The 26,794-nt window shown below is 44.2% G+C and overlaps 1 protein-coding gene across 1 annotated transcript in view; it reads left to right on the plus strand.

Moving 5' to 3' along the window:
* The first annotated feature begins 3,981 nt into the window (after positions 1 to 3,981).
* The window catches only part of LOC129837476 (integrin alpha-8-like), a 70,416-nt gene continuing 47,603 nt past the window's right edge, over positions 3,982 to 26,794 (plus strand). Inside the window, exons 1-12 of the mRNA XM_055903670.1 lie at positions 3,982 to 4,421; positions 5,067 to 5,215; positions 7,471 to 7,571; positions 7,695 to 7,818; positions 10,431 to 10,492; positions 13,445 to 13,490; positions 15,374 to 15,499; positions 15,662 to 15,706; positions 16,245 to 16,288; positions 17,296 to 17,352; positions 17,510 to 17,562; positions 23,702 to 23,907. Of these exons, the coding sequence (XP_055759645.1) occupies positions 4,234 to 4,421; positions 5,067 to 5,215; positions 7,471 to 7,571; positions 7,695 to 7,818; positions 10,431 to 10,492; positions 13,445 to 13,490; positions 15,374 to 15,499; positions 15,662 to 15,706; positions 16,245 to 16,288; positions 17,296 to 17,352; positions 17,510 to 17,562; positions 23,702 to 23,907 (1,201 nt within the window). The 5' untranslated portion in view covers positions 3,982 to 4,233. The remainder of the gene's footprint in view (positions 4,422 to 5,066; positions 5,216 to 7,470; positions 7,572 to 7,694; positions 7,819 to 10,430; positions 10,493 to 13,444; positions 13,491 to 15,373; positions 15,500 to 15,661; positions 15,707 to 16,244; positions 16,289 to 17,295; positions 17,353 to 17,509; positions 17,563 to 23,701; positions 23,908 to 26,794) is intronic.

Consider the following 26,794-nt stretch of genomic DNA (forward strand, 5'->3'; position numbering starts at 1 on the left):
TATTATTATTACTATTGGATAGAAAACACTCTAGTTTCTAAAACCGTTTTAATTATATCTGTGAGTAAAACAGAACTCATTTGGCACAAACTTCCTGACTAGGAAGTGGAAAGTCTGAAAACGAGGCTCTGTTCTAGGTCCTGCCTATAAATGGGCATGATACGTATTAGTATACATGCACGTCATACACCTTCCCCTAGATGTCAAGAGGCAGTGAGAAAAGAAATGAGGTGTTTATCTTGGTCTGAGATGGAATAAATCCTCTTGGAATGACGTGTCACCCATTTCCTGTTTTCTGGAAAGCGCGAGGTTGGACCTGGAATTGCCTTCTGAAAAGCTGTCGTTATAGGCGACTACTATCTCCGGCTTTGATTTTATTTGATACATGTGACAATATCATCGTAAAGTATGTTTTTTCAATATAGTTTTATTAGACAATTGAAATTTATTCGGGACGTTAGGCGTGTTGCGTTGTGTGCCTTTGTTCAGGAAGGAGAACTTCGCGCCACTTGGCTAGTGCGCTTGCTAATTCAAGAGGGAAAAAGGACGTTCTAAATCCAAACAACGATTGTTCTTTACAAAGGACCTCTTGTACAACATTCTGATGGAAGCTCATCTAAAGTAGGACCCATTTTATGATCCTATTTCATATATCTGTCGAACTGTGTACTATTAGTTTTGCGCCCAGGTTTTGGGCACTCGCTCGCCATAACGTAAGCCTTATGTCGTAATGAAGTTATTTTTAGAATTCTAACACGGCGATTGCATTAAGAGCTAGTGTATCTATCATTTCCTATACAACATGTATTTTTTAGTTATGTTTATGAATAGCTATTTGGTCAGAATATGTGTGTCAGAAAAAGTGTCAGAAAAATATCCGGACGTTGTGGGAAAAAGTAGCTACGTTAGCACAATGTATAACCACTGATTTCAGCTCTAAATATGCACATTGTCGAACAAAACATAAGTGTATGTATAACCTGATGTTATAGGACTGTCATCTGATGAAGCATATCAAGGTTAGTCAAAAATTATATATTTTTTGCTGGTTTGTTACGATCGCTAACTTTTGTTGCTGGGAAATGGCTTGTGTTTCTGGCTATTGTGGTAAGCTAATATAACGCTATATTGTGTTTTCGCTGTAAAACACTTAAGAAATCGGAAATATTGTCTGGAATCACAAGATGCCTGTCTTTCATTTGCTGTACACTATGTATTTTTCAGAAATGTTTTATGATGAGTATTTAGGTATTTGACGTTGGTGTCTGCAATTATTCTGTCTGCTTTCGGTGCAATTTCTGATTGTAGCTGCAATGTAAACTATGATTTATACCTGAAATATGCACATTTTTCGAACAAAACATAGATTTATTGAATAACATGTTATAAGACTGTCATCTGATGAAGTTGTTTGTTGGTTAGTTTGGTTGGTTCTTGGTTAGTTAGGTTGGCTTTGTGCATGCTACCTGTGCTGTGAAAAATGTCTGTCCTTTTTTGTATTTGGTGGTGAGCTAACATAAATATACGTGCTGTTTTCGCTGTAAAACATTTAAAAAATCGGACATGTTGGCTGGATTCACAAGATGTGTACCTTTCATTTGCTGTATTGGACTTGTTAATGTGTGAAAGTTAAATATTTAAAAAAATATATATTTTGAATTTCGCGCCCTGCACTTGAGCTGGCTGTTGTCATAAGTGTACCGACGTCGCGCTTGCAGCCAGAAGAAGTTAATCCAGACGCAGTGTCAGATTTCAAAAAGGCTTTACGGCGAAAGCAGACCATGCGATTATCTGAGGACAGCGCCCCGGAATACAAACACATAAATAATTTTCAACCAGGCAGTTGGCGACACAAAAGTCAGAAATAACGATATAAATGCCTTACCTTTGAAGAACTTCATCGGACTGAGCTTGTTGTCATTGCAGGCAATCTCAACGCTGTGCGTTACAGGGAAGACATCCTCCTCCCTCATGTGGTACCCTTCCTGCAGGCTCATCCTGACATGACCCTCCAGCATGACAATGCCACCAGCCATACTGCTCGTTCTGTGCGTGATTTCCTGCAAGACAGGAATGTCAGTGTTCTGCCATGGCCAGCGAAGAGGCCGGATCTCAATCCCATTGAGCACGTCTGGGACCTGTTGGATCGGAGGGTGAGGGCTAGGGCCATTCCCCCCAGAAATGTCCGGGAACTTGCAGGTTCCTTGGTGGACGAGTGGGGTAACATCTCACAGCAAGAACTGGAAAATCTGGTGCACTGCAGTACTTAATGCAGCTTGTGGCCACACCAGATACTGACTGTTACTTTTGATTTTGTTCAGGGACACATTATTCAATTTCTGTTAGTCACATGTCTGTGGAACTTGTTCAGTTTATGTCTCAGTTGTTGAATCTTGTTATGTTCAAACAAATATTTACACATGTTAAGTTTGCTGAAAATATACGCAGCTGACAGTGAGAGGACATTTATTTTTTTGCTAAGTTTACATTAGCAGGGAGGGAGGAAAGGGGTAGATTGAGATGGAGAGAGAGGTATGGACAGCAAGAGGAGTGCAGAGAGACGTAAGGAAAGAGATTGAGAACAGCAGAGGGAAAGAGAGGGAGGGGTAAAGAAGAAAGAGGGCATGCGAGGGGGAGGGGTTAAGGAGAGTTGGGGAAACTTGTCTGAATTCTCCATCTGGTAGGTCAAGGTTGTTCACTGTGACTCCCTCTCATCACCATGCAGCCTCCGATTCTATAACACACACACTCTGACACACACAACATACACAACCCCACCTGGTTCATATCACTTGTCTGAAAATATGAAGAAGTGGTTTACAGTAACATCCTAACTCTACACACGCACACAGTAACATAGAAACGCATACGTTTCAGCCTAAGTACTTCATTTTGGTCCATAGCTAAATAAATTGTTACTAAGGTCATTACAGATCACAGATGTTTGGACAATGTGGTCCACATAAGTCATGTTTCTCCAACCAACACAAATGGACATAAAGCATCTCCTAAACATGTTCCTCATAACAGCTGAGAAAGACCAGTACTCCCCAGCACACAGTCACAGTTTTACAGCTCACTATGACTATATGAGACTTTCAGTCTTTTGACAACAAACATTCTAAAATTCTGATTAAATTAAAACTCTCCTAATGCTGATTAGGGGCAGACTGAGTTAATGCAGGAACACACACACATGACACACACACACACACTGGAGGAGTGATGTGAGCATAGTGGAATTTTCTGATTTGATAAGATTACACTGTTTATCTACAGGATGTAGGCTATGCAGGCAAGATGACTATAAAACGCACACCCACAAGTTGTGTCTGGATCAGAATAGGCTACGAGTTTATTTATAGTTTAACTTTTGGGAGAGGACTCGCGCAGGACAGGGGATTGGTAACGCGTGCGTTGAAAACCCATCACACACACACACACATAGGCCTACACACAAACACATTTAGACACACACATACAACGTGATAGGCCTAACCCGTCTTTAGTTTTAGTGCTCAGGCTGGCGTGTTTAACTTTAGATCTCAGTAATAATTACGCGAGATAATTACCGGTGATTATTCTTTAATGGAAGGAAACGCACCTCATTAAACCGGCGCGGTCAGAATAAACGGTTTAATAATAAAACACCGCGAAACCCGAGATCTGTAATATCAGACATATCAGTATCACCACACTGACTGAAGTCATGTCATATTGTATGGCCATTGTGAGTGCGCGTGTGTGTGAGCGAGCGAGAAAGAGAGATAATTAATACATCCACTTTATAATATGTATTGCTTCACGATCAAAACCTACGAAATGAGAAAATCGCTTTTCCCCATAAAACGATAGCTTGGTGATGCAGCCCCTTGGAGCGCGTTCTGATGTGGTCTGGATGCGGTCTTGAAGGGGGCGCGGGGGTCGAAGTGTTGCGCAACCGGGGCGCGCACAGAATACAAGCGCGCCGCCGCAGCGACAGGAGAGTCTGGCTACAGACTGCAGAGTGTGTGTGAGTGAGAGCATCAATAGATCTGACCCGGAGGAGAGTGTGTGTGTAGCTTGTGTGGGAGACAGAAGGGAGAGCGGAACGCACGGGCACAACTTGGGATAACTCACCTGGCAGGACAGAAACATCTCTCTCGCTCCATCTCTTCTGTCATCTATCTCTCTCCTTGCTAACGGATTCAAGCGGTGTGATAGACTACTGGTCTGGCTGGGGGGAAGGTGTTAATGTGTGCCTATAGGATGTGCGCGTTCGGTGGGATGTTGTGTCGCGTGGTGTCGGTGCTGTGGCTGGTCCTTTCCGTGGTCTTGGGGTTCAACCTGCATGCGGAGCGCCCGGCCGTGTACGGAGGACCAGAGGGGAGCTACTTTGGTTACTCCGTGGACTTCTATCGACCGACCCCCGAAAGCAGCACGTGAGTGGCAACAGTCCGAGACCACAACTATCTTTAAACAACTATCTACTTTAAAACATAGCATTTTGTATGTTGTTAATTTCAATTTCGAACAGCCTACAAAGGTCTGCGGGTTCATGTTGGGTTAATATGAATTAAGTCTGGATCCCCAGAAAAAACATGTCCGAACAGAGAGATGGGTTCACTCTCCTAATAAAATAGTAGAATAGAATATCATTATTTCAACAGGAAATTCGTCTTGCAAGTGAACACAAATACAGTTACAAATGTCACAGAATAGTAGACAAAGTTGGGACAGTTTTCCAAGCACACCAATATTTCATAGTGCTAGTAGCCTACTGTACTTGTGCTTTCTGTGCTGACTGTGATGAGCGCTGGGATTGGTAAAGGAACTGAGGACTGTTTTATTACCAAGATGCTCCTATCATGTTTCTTGTTTCAGCTCCTTAGTTTTATGCACTGGATAAGAGCTTCTGCTAAATTACTAAAATATGAATGTGTCTTGCCCAATGAATGTGTGTAGTAATCTGTCTCTCTAGCAGTGTGTGTGTCTCTGTGTGCTAAAGACCATTTATTTATCTTAAGTTTTGTGTGTGAACATGTTGTTAGTGGCATTATACCTCTGTCATGACTGTGTCCCTGCAGGTTGAGTGTGTTGGTGGGAGCGCCCAAGGCCAACACGTCCCAGCCAGGCATCATAGAGGGAGGAGCTGTCTACTACTGTCCCTATCCCCCAAACCCTGACCCCACCAAGCTACCCTACAGCTGCACACAGATACCTTTCGACAACGCCAGTGAGTTACACCATGCTGTGTACCTGTGTGCGTGTGTGTGTGACGTGTGTTTGCGTGTGTGTGTGTGTGTGTGTATGTGCTAGTTCTGCTCGCACAAAGTTCATGAGTGAGTATGAAGGGGTTAACTCCTGCCCATGTGGTTGGCTTCAGGTTTCAGGGGCACAGAAGAACCGTACGTGTGTGTGTGTGTTCCTGTAGAAGTGTAATTTCACCCGATGCACTTCATCCGGACAAATAACAGAACACAAGAGAGCGCCCTCACCACTAATGTGTGTAAGTGTGTGCATGTTCTGTGTGTTTGTGAGTGTGTGTGTGCGTGCGTGTGTGCATGTGTGTGTGTGTGTGTGTGTGTGTGTGTGTGTGTGTGTGTGTGTGTGTGTGTGTGTGTGTGTGTGTGTGTGTGTGTGTGTGTGTGTGTGTGTGTGTGTGTGTGTGTGTGAGTGTGTGTGTGTGTGTGTGTGTGATCCATATGGTCTTTGCCAGCTGGAGTGTGTATGAAGAGGGCCATAGAAAAATAACTGCTATTAATTTCTATGAGAAAGATATGTTGGTGAGTGGTGGCTGAATGCATCTGTCTGTCTGGTGTTCTGGAATTCTGGTACTGTCATCTCTGGTTCTTTACTGAAAAACGACTTCCTGTTGCACTAATCGGTCTATTCTGATAGGATGGGCAATCAATTTCATAGAGATGAATAACTCCTCTACTCTCATTCTCCCTTAATCTCTGCCTTGCTTCCTCTCTCTCTCTCTCTCTGTATCTCTCTCTCTCTCTATCTGTCTCTCTCTCTCTCTATCACTCTCTCAATTATCCTGGGGGAGGGGTAAATTGTGAGTGTGTATGAAGCGGTCAGGGGGCTAGGGGGGGTAAACTGTGAGCACATGGGAATTTAGTTTCCCTCTGAGACTGGAGGGGATAAGAGGGAGGGGAGGTCTGCTTTTTATTAGATCTTCAAATTCATCCTTGTGTGTGTGTGTGTGTGTGTGTGTGTGTGTGTGTGTGTGTGTGTGTGTGTGTGTGTGTGTGTGTGTGTGTGTGTGTGTGTGTGTGTGTGTGTGTGTGTGTGTGTGTGTGTGTGTGTGTATGATTGATGTGCATGGATATGGTGGATATGGCTAGAGTTACTGTAGCCTCATTATTACAGGTACAAACCAGCGACATGAGAGACACATACACACACCCACGCATATAATCTATCATCACACACACACACACACACACACACACACACACACACACACACACACCCACACACACACACACACACACACACACACACACACACACACACACACACACACACACACACACACACACACACACAGACACAGACACAGACACACACACACACCTTGATCTTTAATGTCCATCTATATACTTCTGGCGCCGACAGAGATGGCCGCCTCGCTTCGCGTTCCTAGGAAACTATGCAGTATTTTGTTTTTTGTTGTTGAGAAATTGTTAGGTTATATTACTTGTTAGATATTACTGCATGGTCGGAACTAGAAGCACAAGCATTTACTGGGCCATACTGGGTAGGGCCTCAGTCAGGGAGAAAGACAGGGAGAGGAGGGGGAAGGAGAGAGAGATTGAAGGAATTAAGCAATAAGACTAGAGAGGGTGCAATATGGCGATCAGTGGCATGGCTGTGGTGCGCCTGGCCTGGTGCAGTCAAAGGGAAGAGACCAAGCCACCTACTGGGTTAGGGTTTAGGAACAGTGTGCAGTTGCGCATGAGGTCGTTCTAATGACAAAACATGACATAATATATATGGGAATAGTTCACTCAAATTTCATAATTAGTTAATCTCTTTTTTACCTTGTCGTCTAGAATGGGCCGGGAGAAACGGCAGTCTTCAGTGTGTGTGTGTGTAGGTTGCTGGTGTTTTATGAGGCGTAGACGCCGTCTCTCTAAACAGGCCCAGCTGGCCTTCAATAACACAGGAAAGGATCTGCACTGGAGCAGGCTAACACCCACTGACACACACAAACACACACACACACACACAGTCATACGCATTTACAGCATGACAATGGACATTAAAGATCAAGGTGTATTTCTAGAAACTTCAATAGAAACATTTTAAAAAGTTAGTGTTACTTTAGTTAGCTTCCAAATCTGGGCCTTCCATGGTGTATAGGCAGGCATGACCCATGTTGTACATAGACTAGACCTATTAGGGCTGGGGCAGGTCGATTGATGCCATAATAAAACTCTCTTCCTCTTTCCCTCCTCCCTCCCCCATCTCTCTCTATAGATAACAGGATGATTAAGGTTAATGGCACCAGGGAGCCTCTGGAGTTCAAGTCTCACCAGTGGTTTGGAGCCTCAGTTAGAACTCACAAAGGCAAAGTGGTGGTGAGGAATGATATTCTGTCTAACCCTAACCCGTCATAGATGTAAACCATCAGTGCTATGACTAACTAATACACTTTGAACCAGTCATATACATGTAATGTGTGTGTGTGTTTGTGTGTCTAGGCCTGTGCTCCTCTCTACCACTGGCGTACTGTGAAGGTGAACGGTGAGAAGGACCCGGTAGGAACCTGCTATGTTGCCGTGCAGAACTTCAGCGCCTACGCAGAATACTCACCCTGTAGGACCAGTGAGTTCACACACACACACACACACACACACACACACACACACACACACACACACACACACACACACAGACACACACAGACACACACACAGACACAACGTACAAACACATACACACACACACACACAGACACACACAGACACACACAGACACACACACACACACACACACACACACACACACACACACACACACACACACACACACACACACACACACACACACACACACACACACACACACACACACACACACACACACACACACACACACACACACACACACAGACACAACGTACAAACACATACACACAAACACACATACGCACTTGTGATGGTGGGGGAAAATCGATGCTACTATATCGATACTTTGACTCCAAGTATCGATTTGTAAAATGTATTTATACATTTTTTGATGCTAGGTAGCGTTAGCTAATTGGCTGAACCTGCGCCAAAACTCAGGTTTTTATCCTATAGCTTGTTCACAATTTTCTTTTTAAATAGTGAGCCAACATGTTTTCAGCATTTTTATTTCCGTGGTTGATTAAAACAAATTTTCTCATGCTCTCTCTTGTCTCTGCAGCAGACATGCAGAATAGTGAGCAATATATTTGGAACATCAAATTGCAATAAAATCACAGTAGCGAATTGCAATATGTATAGAATCATGAGAAACCAATTTCCAGCCCTAATACACACACACCAAATTGCAAGACAACAGCATCTTGTAGTAAAAGAGGCTAGATACTCAGTATTCTGATATACTGTCTATGGCTGGAGACTAACAGGCTACAGTCAAAACCATTAGCAGGATAAGAAGCTACGGTCACTTTCAGGTGGCCAGTTGTAAACACCCACTGGAACACACAACTAGGCTTGGGCGGTATACCGTATATACCGTATAGCGGGGTATTTGAAAAAAGCCACTTGATGGTTTTTCAATACTGTCAAAACAAAAGTTTTTCAATTCATTTGAATATTTCTAGCTACTTTTTAAGTTATTACCTGCAGTCAACTTGTGCACTACCTTAGGAGATAAAGCATGTTGCGTTCTTCATTTTAACCTGTCACAATATTTTAGATGAGCCAGTCACGTGTGTGTTTGTAAATAGCACAATGGGAGAAAGCGAGCTGGTGAGACCATAGCGTTCTATATCTATCAGAGTCTCTGTTGTGCAGCGCACATGAGGTGATGACGTTACACTTGTATGCAAATCACTGCAAATCAAGTCAAAGAGCTCTGGATGAGCTGTCTGTATTGCTGCCATTTTTTCCCTGTGTTTCTACCAATATTTTTTTTCTCCCCCGTTCATCTCGCATCTACACAGGCTGCTCTTCTTTTAGAAAAGCACGCATCACAACTTTGCTCACTTGCACAACATCTCTTGTTCACTTTTGCTTGGAAACTTCCACACTCACCGAAAATGACATTCGGTAGGTACTAGCTATGCTTGTATAACTTCATGAGCTGTATTTGCCTGTCTGCAATTAGTTTATGTTTCGCTCGTTAGCATTTAGTTATGTAATTTCACTATTAGTTTGTGCAAATTTTATTAGCATTCTGGGAATAGAGGCCCAATGGGCTTTTCTTGTGTTTTTAGCCCCGCCTTATGTGCTATGCCGGTAAAACCGTAAATCCCGGTATGAGAGAAGGAAGGTATGATAACATGAAAATCTGAATACCGTACAACCTAACTAGGAGGCATGCAACTTAGTCCGTTTCAATCACAGAGGGCCTTGCTCATGTGAACATGTGAACCCTCTTCCTCTCACTTATCATTGACTCTCTACAAAAATATCCTGACACACACACACACACACACACACACACACACACACACACACACACACACACACACACACACACACACACACACACACAAACAAACAGATCTGGTGTTTTAGTGATTCTGGGGGTTATTTAAAGGTTTGTTTTATGTTGTCTGTAAGATTTGACCACATCGACATCAAACAACTATGTAATTTCACTAAAAGAAAAACATAAAACATTCTACTCTACTGGACAGTTTTTATTGAGATCAACGTGATGGTTCCAAGGGGGTTGGACGCACAATGCTACTGTACAAACCCAGCACACCTGCACTCGCGCACGCACACATACACATATACACACACACGTATGCACACACACACACTCAGTCTCTGTAATGTTTCCAACCCAGTGTGTGTGTTTCTCTCTGGGAGCTCCTTGTTTAGATTTGAATGTGGATTTATGACCTCCGAGCTTACACACTCCAGCTTACACACATAGCAGTCAGTGTGTGTGTGTGTGTGTGTGTGTGTGTGTGTGTGTGTGTGTGTGTGTGTGTGTGTGTGTGTGTAGTTACGACTCATTTCACCTCTCCTCTGGGTGCCTCTGGAACACGGGGAATGATTCATTATCAGCCAGGTTTATATACACACACACACACACACACACACCATGCACTCCGATTTCTTCCACATAGAGTTTGGACATGGAATAGTGGAGAGGTAAAGTTAGAGCTACTTGGAAGGTCAGGGTCATGCTTTTTGTAACACTTCAACTAATAACAATTCACCATAGGAGGGTTGAAACGATGGTCTGATATGGTGTGTGATTGTGTTTGTCAGATGATCCAGACCCGGAGGGACAGGGTTTCTGCCAGGCCGGGTTCAGTGTGGACTTCACCAAGGTAACAACCATCACTACCCACGTGACGTCCTCATCACTGTCCATGTCATGACATCCTCATCACCGTCCATGTCATGACATCCTCATCACTGTCCATGTCATGACATCCTCATCACCGTCCATGTCATTACGTCCTCATCACTGTCCATGTCATGACGTCCTCATCACCATCCATGTCATGACGTCCTCATCACCGTCCATGTCATGACATCCTCATCACCATCCATGTCATGACATCCTCATTACTGTCCATGTCATGACGTCCTCATCACCGTCCATGTCATGACATCCTCATCACCGTCCATGTCATGACATCCTCATCACCGTCCATGTCATGACATCCTCATCACCGTCCATGTCATGACGTCCTCATCACCGTCCATGTCATGACATCCTCATCACCGTCCATGTCATGACAATCCTCAATACAGAGAGAACCCCTTAGTTATTTTTTAGCACACAATCACAGCCGAGTCAAAATATTCCCAAGACGTGTGTGTGTAAAAAGACATGTTTGTCATAACACCCTCCCTCCTCCTCATCCTCCCTTTCTCTCCGCCTGACCAGTCCTCTCTCAAGACAATAGAGAGACACACAATAAGGGTTAGAGGGGAGAGAGCTAGGAGGCATGCAACTTAGTCTGTTTCAATCACAGAGGGCCTTGCTTATGTGAACATCTGAACCCTCTTCCTCTCTGCTCAATGTACCCTCTTGTACAGGAAGCTGTCATTTTCAACAGGAAGTACACATGGATGACTGAAGACAGTACACACACACATAGAAACAAACAGACACACACACATTGTCTTTTATGATTGCTTCTTCAATGTTTATCAATCAGTGTGTATACAGGTAAGTCAGGACGAGCTAGACCACTTAAAGGTCCAATGCAACCATTTTTATCTGAATATTAAAACATTTTTGGGGTAACAATGAAGTACCCTACTGTGATTGTTTCTGATTAAAAGGGTAAAAATATGCAAAAATAGCTTCTTAGCAAAGAGCAATTTCAAAAGCAAGAATGTTGCTATAACTATCTGGGAGTGGTCTGAGTGGGGCGGGGATAACTGACAATTAGCTGTTATTTGCAGAGAGGTTTGGAACTGACTTTCTTATTGGTCTATTAACTAATGTATTACCTGGTGATGACACCAGTCAGGCCAAAACTACAACCCTACAAAATAGGCTGGCATTTCAGGTGTTTTTTTCAAACAGCTCTTACAATAAAAGGGCATTATCATACTGTGGAAATATATAAAAAATCACAGGAAAATCATGTGTCTGACTGCACTGGGCCTTTAAAGTGCATTGAATTTGGGTTAACACAGGCAGATTAAGTATCGTCGCTTATATGATCCTGTGGGGTCCTGATCAGGAGCTCTCGTCCCGACCCAGATCTATATACAGTGCATTCGGAAGTATTGAAACCCCTTCCCCTTTTCCACATTTTGTTACGTTACAGCCTTATTCTAAAATAGATTTTTTTTTAATTCTCATGAATCTACACACAATACCCCATAATGACATAGTGAAAACAGGTTTTCAGAAATAAAAAAAACAGAAATACCTTATTTACATAAGTATTCTTTGCTATGAGGCTCGAAATTGAGCTCCGTTCCATCCTGATCATCCTTGATATGTTTCTACAACTTGATTGGACATGATTTGGAAAGGCAAACACCTGTCTATAAAAGGTCCCACAGTTGACAGTGCATGTCAGAGCAAAAACCGAGCCATCAAGTTGAAGGAATTGTCTGTAGAGCTTCTGGGGAAGCGTATCAAATCCCCACGGACACAGTGGCCTCCATCATTCTTAAATGGGAGAAGTTTGGAACCACCAAGACTCTTCCTAGAGCTGGCCGCCCGGCCAAACTGAGCAATCTGGGGAGAAGGGCCTTGGTCAGGGAGGTGACCAAAAACCCGATGGTCACTCTGACAGAGCTCCAGAGTTCCCCTGTGGAGATGGGAGAACCTTCCAGAAGGACAAACATCTCTGCAGCACTCCACCAATCAGGCATTTATGGTAGAGTGGCCAGACAGAAGCCACTCCTCAGTAAAAGGAACCTGACAGTCAGCTTGGAGTTTTCCAAAAGGCACCTAAAGGAATCTTAGACAATGAGGATCTAGATTGTCTGGACTGATGAAACCAGGATTTAACTTCGTGGCCTAAAACGCATATCTGGAAGAGACCTGGAACCATCCCTACGATAAAGCATGGTGGTGGGGATATTTTTCAGTGGCAGGAACTGGGAGACTAGTCAGGATCGAGGGAACGATGCAAAGTAAAGTACTTGTAAAGATCCTTGATGAAAACCTGCTCCAGAGCGCTCAGGACCTCAGACTGGGGCGAAGGTTTACCTTCCAACAGGACAACAACCCTAAGCACACAGCCAAGACAATGCAGGAGTGGCTTCGGGACAAGGCTCTGAATGTCCTTGAGTGGCCCAGCCAGAGCCCAGACTTGAACCCGATCGAACATCTCTGGAGACCTGAAAATAGTTGTGCAGCGACGTTCCCCATCCAACCTGACAGAGCTTGAGAGGATCTGCAGAGAAGAATGGGAGAAACTCCCCAAATACAGATGTGCCAAGCTTGTAGCATCATACCCAAGAAGACTGAAGGTTGTAATTGCTACCAAAGGTGCTTCAACAAAGTACTGAGTAAAGGGTCTGAGTACCTATGTAAATGTAATATTTCTGTTTATTTATTTTTTATACATTTGCAAAAATATGTAAAAAACTGTTTTTGCTTTGTCATTATGGGGTATTGTGTGTAGATTGATGAGGTGGAATAAAACAATTTAATACATTTTAGAGTACGGTTGTAACGTACCAAAATGTGAAAAAAGTCAAGGGGTCTGAATACTTTTCGAATGCACTGTAAATTCAGCTTTTGTCCAGTCTTGAAGAAGTTAGTCCTAACCATGGACTGACCCTGACTTTCTCTTCCTCAGGAGGGGACACTGGTGGTGGGCGGACCTGGCAGCTTCTACTGGCAAGGTAATATTAGCCCACTCTATGTGAAACACTAGAATTGCAACAACAAAAAAAGGCAGAGAGACAAAGAGAGAGGGAGAAAGAGGTGAGTTTAGCAGCACGATCAAGGCACATTCCTGCACCAGACCTGGATTCACATAGTATTTGATGAAGCACTCCTCCAGTTCATTTCTCTCATTCCTGATGTGCAGTTTGATCCCAGGAGAAGCCAGAGTAGGACAAGGTAGAGTGAGAGACCCTCCCTCCTCTCTCTCTGACAGGAAGTGTTTGAGTGAGTCTAGGCTCAGTTGTAATGAGCTGATCAGAGGGTAATGGGGTGTGGAGGAACTCCCACTCACTATGGTAATGGGTGTGTGTGTTGGAGGGCAGACACCTGCTTCAGTCTGACGGTGGACCTTGGAGTTTGAAGGTGTGTGGGTGGATGTGTATGTGGGGGGGGGGGGGGGGGGCCTGTCCTGATGTCTCCTCGCTTATCTTCATTGAGTGGATACACGATGAGTGTGCATGCAAGTCTGCATTTATGTGTGTGTATGAGAGACAGTTACTAATACAGGGTAGTAAACTCTCCTCCTTTGACCACGGTCACTCCCATCATGTTAACCTCTGTGCCCTATCGCTCCAGTCACTTAATTCATTTAAAAATGAAAGAGGATAGGAACGTGCTTTTACAACAAGAACTGCCTACTCTGTCTGCCATATGCCTTTAAAATGGAGAGATAGACAGAAGTGGGTAAGAGAGAGATGGATAGTCAGTGAGTCTTTTTATTAATGAATATTATGTTGTATTAATCCTTTGTTGAAGGTGGTTTATGAACTCTCTATGCCCCTGGTGTGTGTGTGTATAAGCGTGTGTGTGTGTATAAGCGTGTGTGTGTGTGTGTGTGTGTGTGTGTGTGTGTGTGTGTGTGTGTGTGTGTGTGTGTGTGTGTGTGTGTGTGTGTGTGTGTGTGTGTGTGCGGGCATGAAATTGCCCTCAGCTTGGCTCAGCTTCCTGGTGTTTAAACACTTCCTCTAGATGTTTATCAAAGCTCTCCGAGCAGAGAGTTTATGGTCTCTAATATACAGCTATTATCACAGGTGTTTATGCTGAGTTATTGTGGGAAGCCTTTTATACAGCTTATTATCAGAGGATCTGAAGGAACCTCTTATACTATCAGTAATGAGGAAGTCTGCAGAGGGTTAGGGGTCTGTCTCTGTGATTAGGGTTAGGAGCTGTCTGTGGAGTGGGTGTCTGTTATTATGGTGTGTGTGTGTGTGTGTGTGTGTGCGTGCGTGCGTGCGTGTGTGTGTGTTTGTGTGTGTGTCTGGAGAGGATCTGTTTCTGTGTCTGTGGTTATGGTCTGTGAAGAGGGTCTGTCTTGTCTGTGTTTGTAGGTCTGTGATTTGGGTTAGTGTCTGTGTAGGTATGCATCTATAATTAGGGTTAGCGTCCATGTCTGTGAAGGGAGTTAGGGAAAGTGGGAGTCTGAGACAGGGGCGATTTCTCTCTGTCAGTACCCACCACATTAAGGAGGATTGATGTGAGGTTGAGGGCAGCTGGAGATAAAGCAGTAGGCCTATGTTTGTCTGACCTCCCCCTCCACAGCACAGCATTTGCTACAACAGCAGAGAGATAGAGAGCATAAGCTCTCTTTTAGACAGTGACTAATATGCAACACAGTGTGTGTGTGTCATTCTAACTCCTGCTAACGAGCTGTTTCAGTGTTCCTCGGGGAAGAGCTCCTCATACCTGTGAGTTTCATAACAAAGGGCAGGAAAGTGTGTGTGGGGGCGTGCATGTTTGTGTGACAGACTGACAGTGCAGAAGTTATTGCTCCCCATTGGGTCTGGGGTTGGCCTGTCCGTTTACTGACCATTGTGTGTTTCTGACCTCTCTCTCTCTTCAGGTCAGGTGATGACTGCAGGCGTAGCAGAGATATTGAATGGTTACTCTCTGAAAGCCGTGCTCAGGAGAGTCCCTGGAGAGAAACACACACACGCTGCAGCTGATACCCATGACGACAGCTACCTAGGTACCACACACACAGTTTCATCTACACACACAAACACGCACGTACACACACACACACACACACACACACACACACACACACACACACACACACACACACACTCACTCACTCACTCACTCACTCACTCACTCACTCACTCACTAATATCTCTCTTGTCTACAGGTTACTCTGTGGCAGTGGGGGAATTCACAGGAGACTCAGAGCAAGGTAAAAGACAACACTTTCATCCCTGTGTGTTTGGTGCTTGCAGTGTTTCAGAGGCTAGTCCGATGGACAGTAAGTAACTAGTAACTACACTGCAAACTAACCAAGAAATGTAACTTGCTACAAAACCATATGTTCTGCCTCCTACATCATCTTCTTAATTAAAACATGGCACCAAGGGTTGACACATGGTTGTATAATGATTTTATACAAGGGTTGTATTGTGGTTGTAGGCTGGTTGTGGTCTCATCTTTGAATTCCTTAAAGCTGGAGCTTGCTGGGCTGGGTTTGTGGTCTGGTCTGTACCGGGAACAGGGTTTGGGGGAGGTACTCAGATCAAAACCACTCTCTGTCTCTCTCTATCTTTCTCTCTCCCTTCCATCATCAGTCAATCTGTTGTCAGCTTTTAGTGTCTTCAGTCAGGGTGGCCTAGAGACAGAGACACACTGAAAGGCAGGCATCCAGACAGGCAAACAGACAGACAGGCAGACAGAAGAGCAGGCAGGCAGTGTTATATAATGTGTGTTCCTCTCCTTTCCAGAGCTGATAGCTGGGGTTCCGAGAGGGGCACAGAACTTTGGATATGTGAGTACAGAATCACACACATACACACGCATGCAAACATGCATAGCAGCACACACACACACAGTATATGTAAGTATGGAATTATAGAATTCCTGCGTGTCCAGAGAGGAAATGTTTCCAAAATAGAATTCCATTCTTAGTTTATATCGCTTAGCAACAACAAACCCCCCCCCCACTCTGACCACAACACAGTCCTCGCTCACACCAAGACGTTTGTCTCCTTAATGACACACGACTTCCGCTCCGTAAGAGCTGACTCAGCCTGACCCCTTTCCCTGACACACACACGACCCCCTCACCTCTAACACACACTGAAACCTAGATAGAGATGTATTCAGAGCAGACAAGCCTGTGTGGTTGTGCAAACAGGCTCTGGGGCCGGTAGCCCTCACATTTGTGGTCAGTGGGCGTCAGGGTTAGGTCTGGTTGGCCTGATGAGACTAGAGTAGCTGTCATCCCACGTTAGCCTCTCAGACATGGGGAGACAACCAGCCTGACACCCCTGAGAGAGAGGAGGAGGAGGAGGGGGGCCAGGGAGTTAAGTGTCTGCACGTGTCTTTCCTTCGGTCTGCCCCTCTGTCTGTCATTCTAAGCGACCGTCTATCTGTCTGTATGTCCGTCCATCTGTCTGTTTCTCTACATTTGTTGGTGTTTTGTGTATGTGTTTGTCTCTCTAACTTTGTGAGTGCATGCACATGTGTGTGGGTGAGTGTTTGAATGTGTAGCCCCTGGCTGTCTCCATGTGGTTGTTATTGTAGGTCTTTTGAAGGAATTCTTAGCCCCTCTGTCTCCCCCACAACTGGGGTTATGGAAATGTAGGGTATGGAACAGAGGAGGGGGAGGGGGTAAAGCAGTGGGGACAATGGGGGGTTGAAGGAGGGAGATAGGGGGAAGGGGGACCAGGCAGAGAGAAAGAAAGAGTTTCTATTTCAGCTCATTACATCCTGTGAATGCGTTTTCATGATGCATGTGTACCTGTATCAGGTGACTCTTGTGTTTTGTTTCAGGTAGCTGTGATTAACTCCACTAATCTGACATTCATCATGAACTTCACAGGAGAGCAGGTCAGTAACACACAGTAACGTCACACAAGTACACACACACACACACACACACACACACACACATACACATACACTGCTATTCATCTTTTTCCCAACTACTTTATAGCACTACTGTACATGCCTGACTGTAGAGTCATGTTATGAAATGTTTTGTCAGATGGCTTCCTACTTTGGCTATTCTGTGGCTGTTACTGACCTCAATGGAGATGGGTGAGTTATCTATCTTTCTATCGATCTATCTTTCATCTCTCTCTCACATTTTCAATTTAAGGGGCTTTACTTTTTTCTGTCTCTCGTCTCTTTTGTCTCTCTTTGTCTATCGGTACCTTTGTCACTCTTTCCCTCTCTTCCTGTCCCTACATATCTTCATGGTTCTTGTAGTGAAAGAATTGTTTAGTGTGAGCCAAGAATGGAGAGAGGGAGGGAGGGAGAGCATTTTTCAGCATGTTCTTTGAAGAAGAAAGATTGATTTAGAATTAGATAAACTTGGATTTTTTTGTCAGGAACATATACAGGATGCTACCCTCTACAACATAACCTTCACTCCAAATCAAAACTCAAAACCTACAACCTAATTTTGGACGGAATCACCTGGAAGGTTTACAACTACCAAAAATTATTATTCCAACGCTATACAGCAAACGCTCTGGAAAACAACAGAAACCTGAAAACACCATCCAACCTGGAACTGAGTGAGTAACGTTTAGTCTGAAGCTATATTTTATTTCCAAAAGCCAAGAAGAAAAATACGTTACATTACTTTATAAGGACTGAATGCTAAATTAAGGCTGCCAAGCTTGATGCAACACTAATTAGCACTGACGTGTCAAGTGAGAGGTGTCAAAGCCCTTTAGCCCAACAATGGCAGGATAGTCGCACAGTCTACTCCAACCAAATGGAGAGGCCTTGGAAGCTGCCTCCCGCTGTTCAGAGGTAATTAAAATACAGTACCCTGTGTATGTAAAGAATGATGAGGCAAGAAAATATCACATATTGAAAATCAAGAGACACTTTTTGCTGACTATTATAATAATGGGAACATCAGCAACCTCATCTTCCACACAAACTATCCCCTGGCATGGCACAGTGCTATATTAGCACACTACCCCTCTGTTAAGGTGTGTGGGGGGGGGGGGGCGTTAACGAGGGGTGGAAACTCAGGATACTAGACAACGAGGACTCTGAGTCAGCTAATATAAATCTCTATAAGTCTGGAACAGTATTGGTACAGGGCAACCCCAAACAGTTTCAGCTGGACTTTCACCTAATCAAAGAATTAGCCCAGCTGGAGAAGCTCTCCCTTGAGAATAATACCCCCACCCCGAGCGGGTCAGACCAGAACTCTTCATTAAACTCTTCACCACAGACGAGCAACCCCAAGCGGAAAGTCAACCTCCCCGCACCGAGTACTACCCCCTCATTGAAATGAAGGATCCATTTACCCAGCTGGAGGTAAGGCAGGTGGAGCTGGGTCAGCAGGTGATTACACTCCAGTCAGCACAGACCCAGACAACAGTCCAGCACAACAACACCCCCTTAACTTAACCAGACCCGGAGAGCTGAAGGTGGAGAGAGACATATCTGCACTCTGGACTGTGGTGAGACAACTTCAATGATATAAAAACCAAGAGCAGGAGAAGAACAGGGCACTAGAGGAGAGGATCAGACTGCTGGAGGAGAGGGTGAGGGGGATGGCGTGTGACAGAGAACAAACCACTAGAGAGGAGGCCACCTCCACAGAGAAGCCAGCAGAACAGCCCACCTCAGCTCCCGACAAAAGTCTCGACACCACAGCAGAACAGTCCACACCAGACCCTGACCATAGCGTCAACATCACAGCAGAACAGACAAATGAAGAACCCCAAGCCCAGGGGATCTCACCCCCTCTGAGCACCCCCCCATACAGCGGGTAAGCGCAAGTATTTCCCGTGACTGTGCCTGTACTTACACATAGAGGACCCACGCCGAGAGGACCTACATCCAGACCACAACACCACCAGCCACATCCACACCCCCACCCCAACCAATCAACACCCCCCCAAGTCAACCATGCCTACACCCCATTTAGGCCCCCTCAGATCAGACCTATGCCCCTCCTACCCACCCCATGCACCCCACCCCCGAAAAAGGGCCTCAACGTGGAAGTCACACATATGCCCAGAACGTGAGCAGGCAAACAAGCCCAACCCCCACTCTTACCCAAGCCAATGGCATGTACCAGATTCTCAGCAGGATCTGCTCACACTTACTGGCCTGAGGCCAAACCACACGACCAACAACATTGGACACTTTATGGAACACTAAGCCTTCACTATCTCATCCTGGAATATCCCAGGCCTGAGGTCATCTGGCTTTGGCCTAAAGAGCAGGAACCTGGACTTCATCAAAGAATCCGGAAATACAGACATTGTCATTCTACAAGAAACCTGGTATAAAGGAGACGGACCCACTGGTTGCCCTCTAGGTTACAGAGAGCTGGTAGTCCCATCCATCAAACTACCAGGTGTGAAACAGGGAAGGGACTCAGGGGGTATGCTAATTTGATATAGAGCAGACCTAACACTCCATTAAATTAATCAAAACAGGAACATTTTACATTTGGCAAGAAATTCAAAAGGAAATGATCTTAACAGATAAAAATGTCCTCCTGTGTGCTACCTATATCCCCCCACTAGAATCCCCATACATAAATGAAGACAGCTTCTCCATCCTGGAGGGGGAAATCAATCATTTCCAGGCCCAGGGACATATTCTAGTCTGTGGCGACCTAAATGCCAGAACCAGACAAGAACCTGACACCCTCAGCACACAGGGGGACAAAAACCAACAAAAACGGGTCACAACTCCTGCAGCTCTGTCGCACGCTGGGTATGTACATAGTCAATGGTAGGCTTCGAGGGGACTCCAATGGTAGGTACACCTATAGCTCATCTCTTGGCAGAAGTACTGTAGACTACTTTATCACTGACCTCAACCCAAAGTGTTCACAGTTAGCCCACTGACACCCCTATCAGACCATAGCAAAATCACAGTCTACTTGAACAGAGCAATACTCAATCATGAGGCATCAAAGCCAAAGGAACTGAGTAATATTAAGAAATGCTATAGATGGAAGGAATGTAGTCTGGAAACCTACCAAAAAACAATTAGGCAACAACAAATTCAACCCCTTTTAGACAACTTCCTGGACAAAACGTTCCACTGTCATAGGTGAAGGTGTAAACTTGGCAGTAGAAAATCTTAACAGTATATTTGACCTCTCAGCTTTCCTATCAAATCTAAATATCTCAAATAGAAAACCGAAGAAAATGAGCAACAATGACAAATGGTTTGATGAAGAATGCAAAACTCTAAGAAAGAAATTGAGAAACTTGTCCAAGCAAAAACATAGAGACCCGGAAAACCTGAGTCTACGCCTTCACTGTGGTGAATCACTAAAACAATACAGAAAACCTGAGTCTACGCCTTCACTATGGTGAATCACTAAAACAATACAGAAAACCTGAGTCTACGCCTTCACTATGGTGAATCACTAAAACAATACAGAAAACCTGAGTCTACGCCTTCACTATGGTGAATCACTAAAACAATACAGAAAACCTGAGTCTACGCCTTCACTATGGTGAATCACTAAAACAATACAGAAAACCTGAGTCTACACTTACACTATGGTGAATCACTGAAACAATACAGAAAACCTGAGTCTACGCCTTCACTATGGTGAATCACTAAAACAATACAGAAAACCTGAGTCTACGCCTTCACTATGGTGAATCACTGAAACAATACAGAAAACCTGAGTCTACGCCTTCACTATGGTAAATCACTAAAACAATACAGAAAACCTGAGTCTACGCCTTCACTATGGTGAATCACTAAAACAATATAGAAATACACTACGGAAAAAGAAGGAACAGCACGTCAGAAATCAGCTCAATGTAATTGAAGAATCCATAGACTCTAACCACTTCTGGGAAAATTGGAAAACACTAAACAAACAACAACACAAAGAATTATCTATCCAAAATTGAGATGTATGGGTTAACCACTTCTCCAATCTTTTTGGCTCTATAACAAATAACAAATAGCAAAAACATATACATGATAAAATACAAATCTTAGAATCAACTATTAAAGACTACCAGAACCCACTGGATTCTCCAATTACCTTGAATGAACTACAGGACAAAATAAAAACCCTCTAACCCAAAAAGGCCTGTGGTGTTGATGATATCCTCAAAGAAATTATCAAATATACAGACAACAAATTCCAATTGGCTATACTAAAACTCTTTAACATCATCCTTAGCTCTGGCATCTTCCCCATTATTTGGAACCAAGGACTGATCACCCCAATCCACAAAAGTGGAGACAAATTTGACCCCAATAACTACAGTGGGATATGCGTCAACAGCAACCTTGGGGAAATCCTCTGCATTATCATTAACAGCAGACTCATACATTTCCTCAGTGAAAACAATGTACTGAGAAAATGTCAATTGGCTTTTTACCAAATTATCGTACGACAGACAACGTATTCACCCAGCACATCCTAAATGACAAACAAACAAACCAAAACAAAGGCAACGTCTTCTCATGCTTTGTTGAATTCAAAAAAGCCTCGACTCAATTTGGCATAAGGGTCTGCTATACAAATGTATGGAAAGTGGTGTTGGGGGAAAAACATACAACATTATAAAATCCATGTACACAAACAACAAGTGTGAGGTTAAAATAGGCAAAAAACACACACATTTCTTCCCACAGGACCGTGGGGTGAGACAGGGATGCAGCTTAAACCCCACTCTCTTCAATATATATATCAACGAATTGGCGCAGGCACTAGAAAAGTCTGCAGCACCCGGCCTCACCCTACTAGAATCTGAAGTCAAATGTCTACTGTTTGCTGATGATCTGGTGCTTCTGTCACCAACCAAGGACGGCCTACAGCAGCACCTAGATCTTCTGCACAGACCTGGGCAATGACAATAAATCTCAGTAAGACCAAAATAATGGTGTTCCAAAAAAGGTCCAGTCACCAGTACCACAAATACAAATTCCATCTAGACACCGTTGCCATAGAGCACACAAAAAACTACACATACTGTATCTTGGCCTAAATATCAGCGCCACAGGTAACTTTTACAAAGCTGTGAATGATCTGAGAGACAAGGCAAGAAGGGCCCTCAAAATTAACGTAAAATTCGACATACCAATTAGGATCTGGCTAAAAATACTTGAATCACTTATAGAACCCATTGCCCTTTATGGTTGTGAGGTCTTGGGTCCACTCACCAACCAAGAATTCACAAAATGGGACAAACACCAAATTGAGACTGCATGCAGAATTCTGCAAAAACATCCTCCGTGTACAATATAGAACACAAAATAATGCATGCAGAGAAGAATTAGGCTGATACCCGCTAATTATCAAAATCCATTATTCAATTATTAAATTCTACAACCAACTAAAAGGAAGAGATTCCCAAACCTTCCATAACAAAGCCATCACCTACAGAGAGATGAACCTGGAGAAGAGTCCCCTAAGCAAGCTGGTCCTGGGGCTCTGTTGACAAACACAAACAGACCCCACAGAGCCCCAGGACAGCAGCACAATTAGATCCAACCAAATCATGAGAAAACCAAAAGATAATTACTTGACACATTGGAAAAAATTAACAAAAAAAACGAGCAAACTAGAATGCTATTTGGCCCTAAACAGAGAGTACAGTACACAGTGGCAGAATACCTGACCACTGTGTCTGACCCAAACTTAAGGAAAGCTTTGACTATGTACAGACTCAGTGAGTTTGTCAATAGCCTTGCTATTGAGAAAGGCCACCGTAGGCAGACCTGGCTCTCAAGAGAAGACAGGCTATGTGCACACTGCACACAAAATGAGGTGGAAACTGAGCTGCACTTCCTAACCTCCTGCCCAATGTATGACCAAATTAGAGACACGTATTTCCCTCAGATTACACAGATCCACAAAGAATTTGAAAACAAACCTGATTTTGATACTCCCATATCTACTGGGTGACATACCAGTGTGCCATCACAGCAGCAAGATGTGTGACCTGTTGCCACAAGAAAAGGTTTATCTACTTCACTTGCTTTGGCAATGTTAACATATTTTTCCCATGCCAATAAAGCCCCTTGAATTGAATTGAATTGAGAGAGGATTGTTAGTATGTGTTCCAGCTGTAGCTTGTTCTCCGATTATGATGATTGAACTCTATTTCTGGAGCCAGACCACATCCTTTCTGACATGTCTGTATAACACACTCATCTATGTGTGTTTGTGTGTGTGTGTGTGTGTGTATTCTAAAGCTGTGTATCTTTCCCCCAGGTATGATGATGTACTGGTAGGAGCCCCTCTCTATATGGAGAGAGAGAGGGAGAGTAAGCCCAAGGAGGTGGGCCGTGTCTATCTGTACCTCCAGCACTCCCCGCTCACCTTCTCCGAGCCCCTCCTCCTGACGGGAACACACACCTTCGGACGCTTTGGCACTGCCATCGCCCCGCTAGGAGACCTCAACCAGGACGGATACAACGGTAAGCTGTGTGTGTGTCTTTCCCCTCTCTTCCTTCCCGTTCAGTGTCCACTCCTAGTGTATTGGTAGGCAGATGCTTTTATATGGGGAGGCAGGTAGCCTAGTGGTTTGAGCGTTGGGCCAGCAACCGAAAGGTTGCTAGATCAAATCCTAGAGCTAACAAGGTACAAATCTGTCATTCTGCCCCTTAACAAGGCCCTGTTCCTAGGCCGTCATTGTAAATAATAATTTGTTCTTAACTGACTTGCCTAGTTAAATAAAAAATAAAAAAATGTTCCCTCTTCATCTCTGGCTCTTTGGTCTTGGAGAGCGGATATCCTATCAGATGCTCCGATGGGGGAAACCAAAGGGTCTTCAGCCAATCATGAAGTGCGGTGTTAGAGTGTTTCCTTGTGAAGTTCTTCCCCCTCTTCCTGTAATGATGAGCAGTGTTATGGTGTGCGCGCGTGTGTATGTCAGAGAGAGAGAGAGTTATTTTTAATCTCCAGATGTCCGCTAAGATAAGGGCATCTGGAAGTTTCTGTCCCTCTGCCCAGAGTTCATTCTGCCTCACGTTGTGCTTGTTTTATTAACACACACACACATCAGTGGAGGCAGCTGAGGGGAGGACGGATCATAATAATGTCTGGAACAGACCAAAATGGATTGGCATTAAACTCATATGTGATACCATTCCACTCATTCCACTCCCAGCCATTACTACAAGCCTGTCCTCCCCAATTAATGTGCAACACCAACCTCCTGTGACACCCTTATACACACACACACACATTCAGGTCTGGAGCCCAAATGCTTTTCAGAGCCTCAGGCATGTGGTCTTGAACTGGGACCAGTGAATATTTCTCTGGTGAACATTTGATGACAATCCTACTTAGTTATTTATGTATGTGTTTATGTTTTTATGAATGTTTTAGAGCCACTCTCCCTCCACTCCTTCCACACCATCATCATCAGAACTAAATCAATAAATCTGAATCAATGTCTATCAGTGTTGAGGCATAACTCAATCAGTCATTCAAACGCACGTATAAGACAACAACTTCTCCCTCAATGTGAGCAAGACAAAGGAGCTGATTGTGGACTATAGGAAAAAGCGGTCCGAAGAGGCCCCCATTAACATCGACAGGGCTGTAGTGGAGTGGGTCGAGAGTTTCAAGTTCCTTGGTGTCCACATCACCAACGAACTATCGTGGTCCAAACACCCCAAGACAGTCGTGAAGAGGGCAAGACAAAACCTTTTCCCCCTCCGGAGACTGAAAAGATTTGGCATGGGTCCCAAAGTTCTACAGCTGCACCATCGAGAGCATCCTGACCGGCATCTGACCGTAAGGCGCTACAGAGGGTAGTGCGTACGGCCCAGTACATCACTGGGGCCAAGCTTCCTGCCATCCAGGACCTACAGTTGAAGTCGGAAGTTTACATATGTAACGGATGTGAAATGGCTAGCTAGTTAGCGGGTACGCGCTAGTAGCATTTCAATCAGTTACGTCACTTGCTCTGAGACTTAAGTAGGGTTTCCCCTTGCTCTGCAAGGGCCGCGGCTTTTGTGGAGCGATGGCTAACGATGCTTCGTGGTTGACAGTTGTTGATGTGTGCAGAGGGTCCCTGGTTCGCGCCCGTGTCGGGGCGAGGGGACGACGTAAAGTTATACTGTTACACATACACCTTAGCCAAATACATTTAAACTCCGTTTTTCACAATTCCTGACATTTAATCCTAGTAAAAATTCCCTGTCTTAGGTCAGTTAGGATCACCACTTTATTTTAAGAATGTGAAATGTCTGAATAATAGTAGAGAGAATGATTCAGCTTTTATTTCTTTCATCACATTCCCAGTGGGTCAGAAGTTTACATACACTCAATTAGTATTTGGTAGCATTGCCTTTAAATTGTTTAACTTGGGTCAAACGTTTCGGGTAGCCTTCCACAAGCTTCCCACAATAAGGTGGGTGAATTTTGGCCCATTCCTCTTGACAGAGCTGGTGTAACTGAGTCAGGATTGTAGGCCTCCTTGCTCACAAATGCTTTTTCAGTTCTGCCCACACATTGTCTATAGGATTGAGGTCAGGGCTTTGTGATGACCACTCCAATACCTTGACTTTGTTGTCCTTAAGCCATTTTGCCACAACTTTGGAAGTATGCTTGGGGTCATTGTCCATTTGGAAGACCCATTTGCAACCAAGCTTTAACTTCCTGACTGATGTCTTGAGATGTTGCTTCAATATATCCATATAATGTTCCTACCTCATGATGCCATCTATTTTGTGAAGTGCACCAGTCCCTCCTGCAGCAAAGCACCCACACAACTTGATGCTGCCACACCCGTGCTTCACAGTTGGGATGGTGTTGTTTGGCTTGCAAGCCCCCCCCTTTTTCCTCCGAACATAACGATGGTCATTATGGCCAAACAGTTCTATTTTTGATTCATCAGACCAGAGGACATTTCTCCAAAAAGTACGATCTTTGTCCCCATGTGCAGTTGCAAACCGTAGTCTGGCTTTTTTATGGCGGTTTTGGAGCAGTGGCTTCTTCCTTGCTGAGTGGCCTTTCAGTTATGTCGCTATAGTGGGATGGATTTGCACTTTTCGCACCAAAGTACGTTCATCTCTAGGAGACAGAACGCGTCTCCTTCCTGAGCGGTATGACGGCTGCGTGGTCCCATGGTGTTTATACTTGCATACTATTGTTTGTACAGATGAACGTTGTACCTTCAGACGTTTGGAAATTGCTCCCAAGGATGAATCAGACTTGTGGAGGTCTACAATTATTTTTTTTGAGGTCTTGGCTGATTTATTTAGATTTTCCCATGATGTCAAGCAAAGAGGCACTGAGTTTGAAGGTAGGCCTTGAAATACATCCACAGGTACACCTCCAATTGACTCAAATGAT

The sequence above is a fragment of the Salvelinus fontinalis genome, chromosome 38, assembly GCF_029448725.1.
Source record: "Salvelinus fontinalis isolate EN_2023a chromosome 38, ASM2944872v1, whole genome shotgun sequence".
NCBI lineage: Eukaryota > Metazoa > Chordata > Actinopteri > Salmoniformes > Salmonidae > Salvelinus > Salvelinus fontinalis.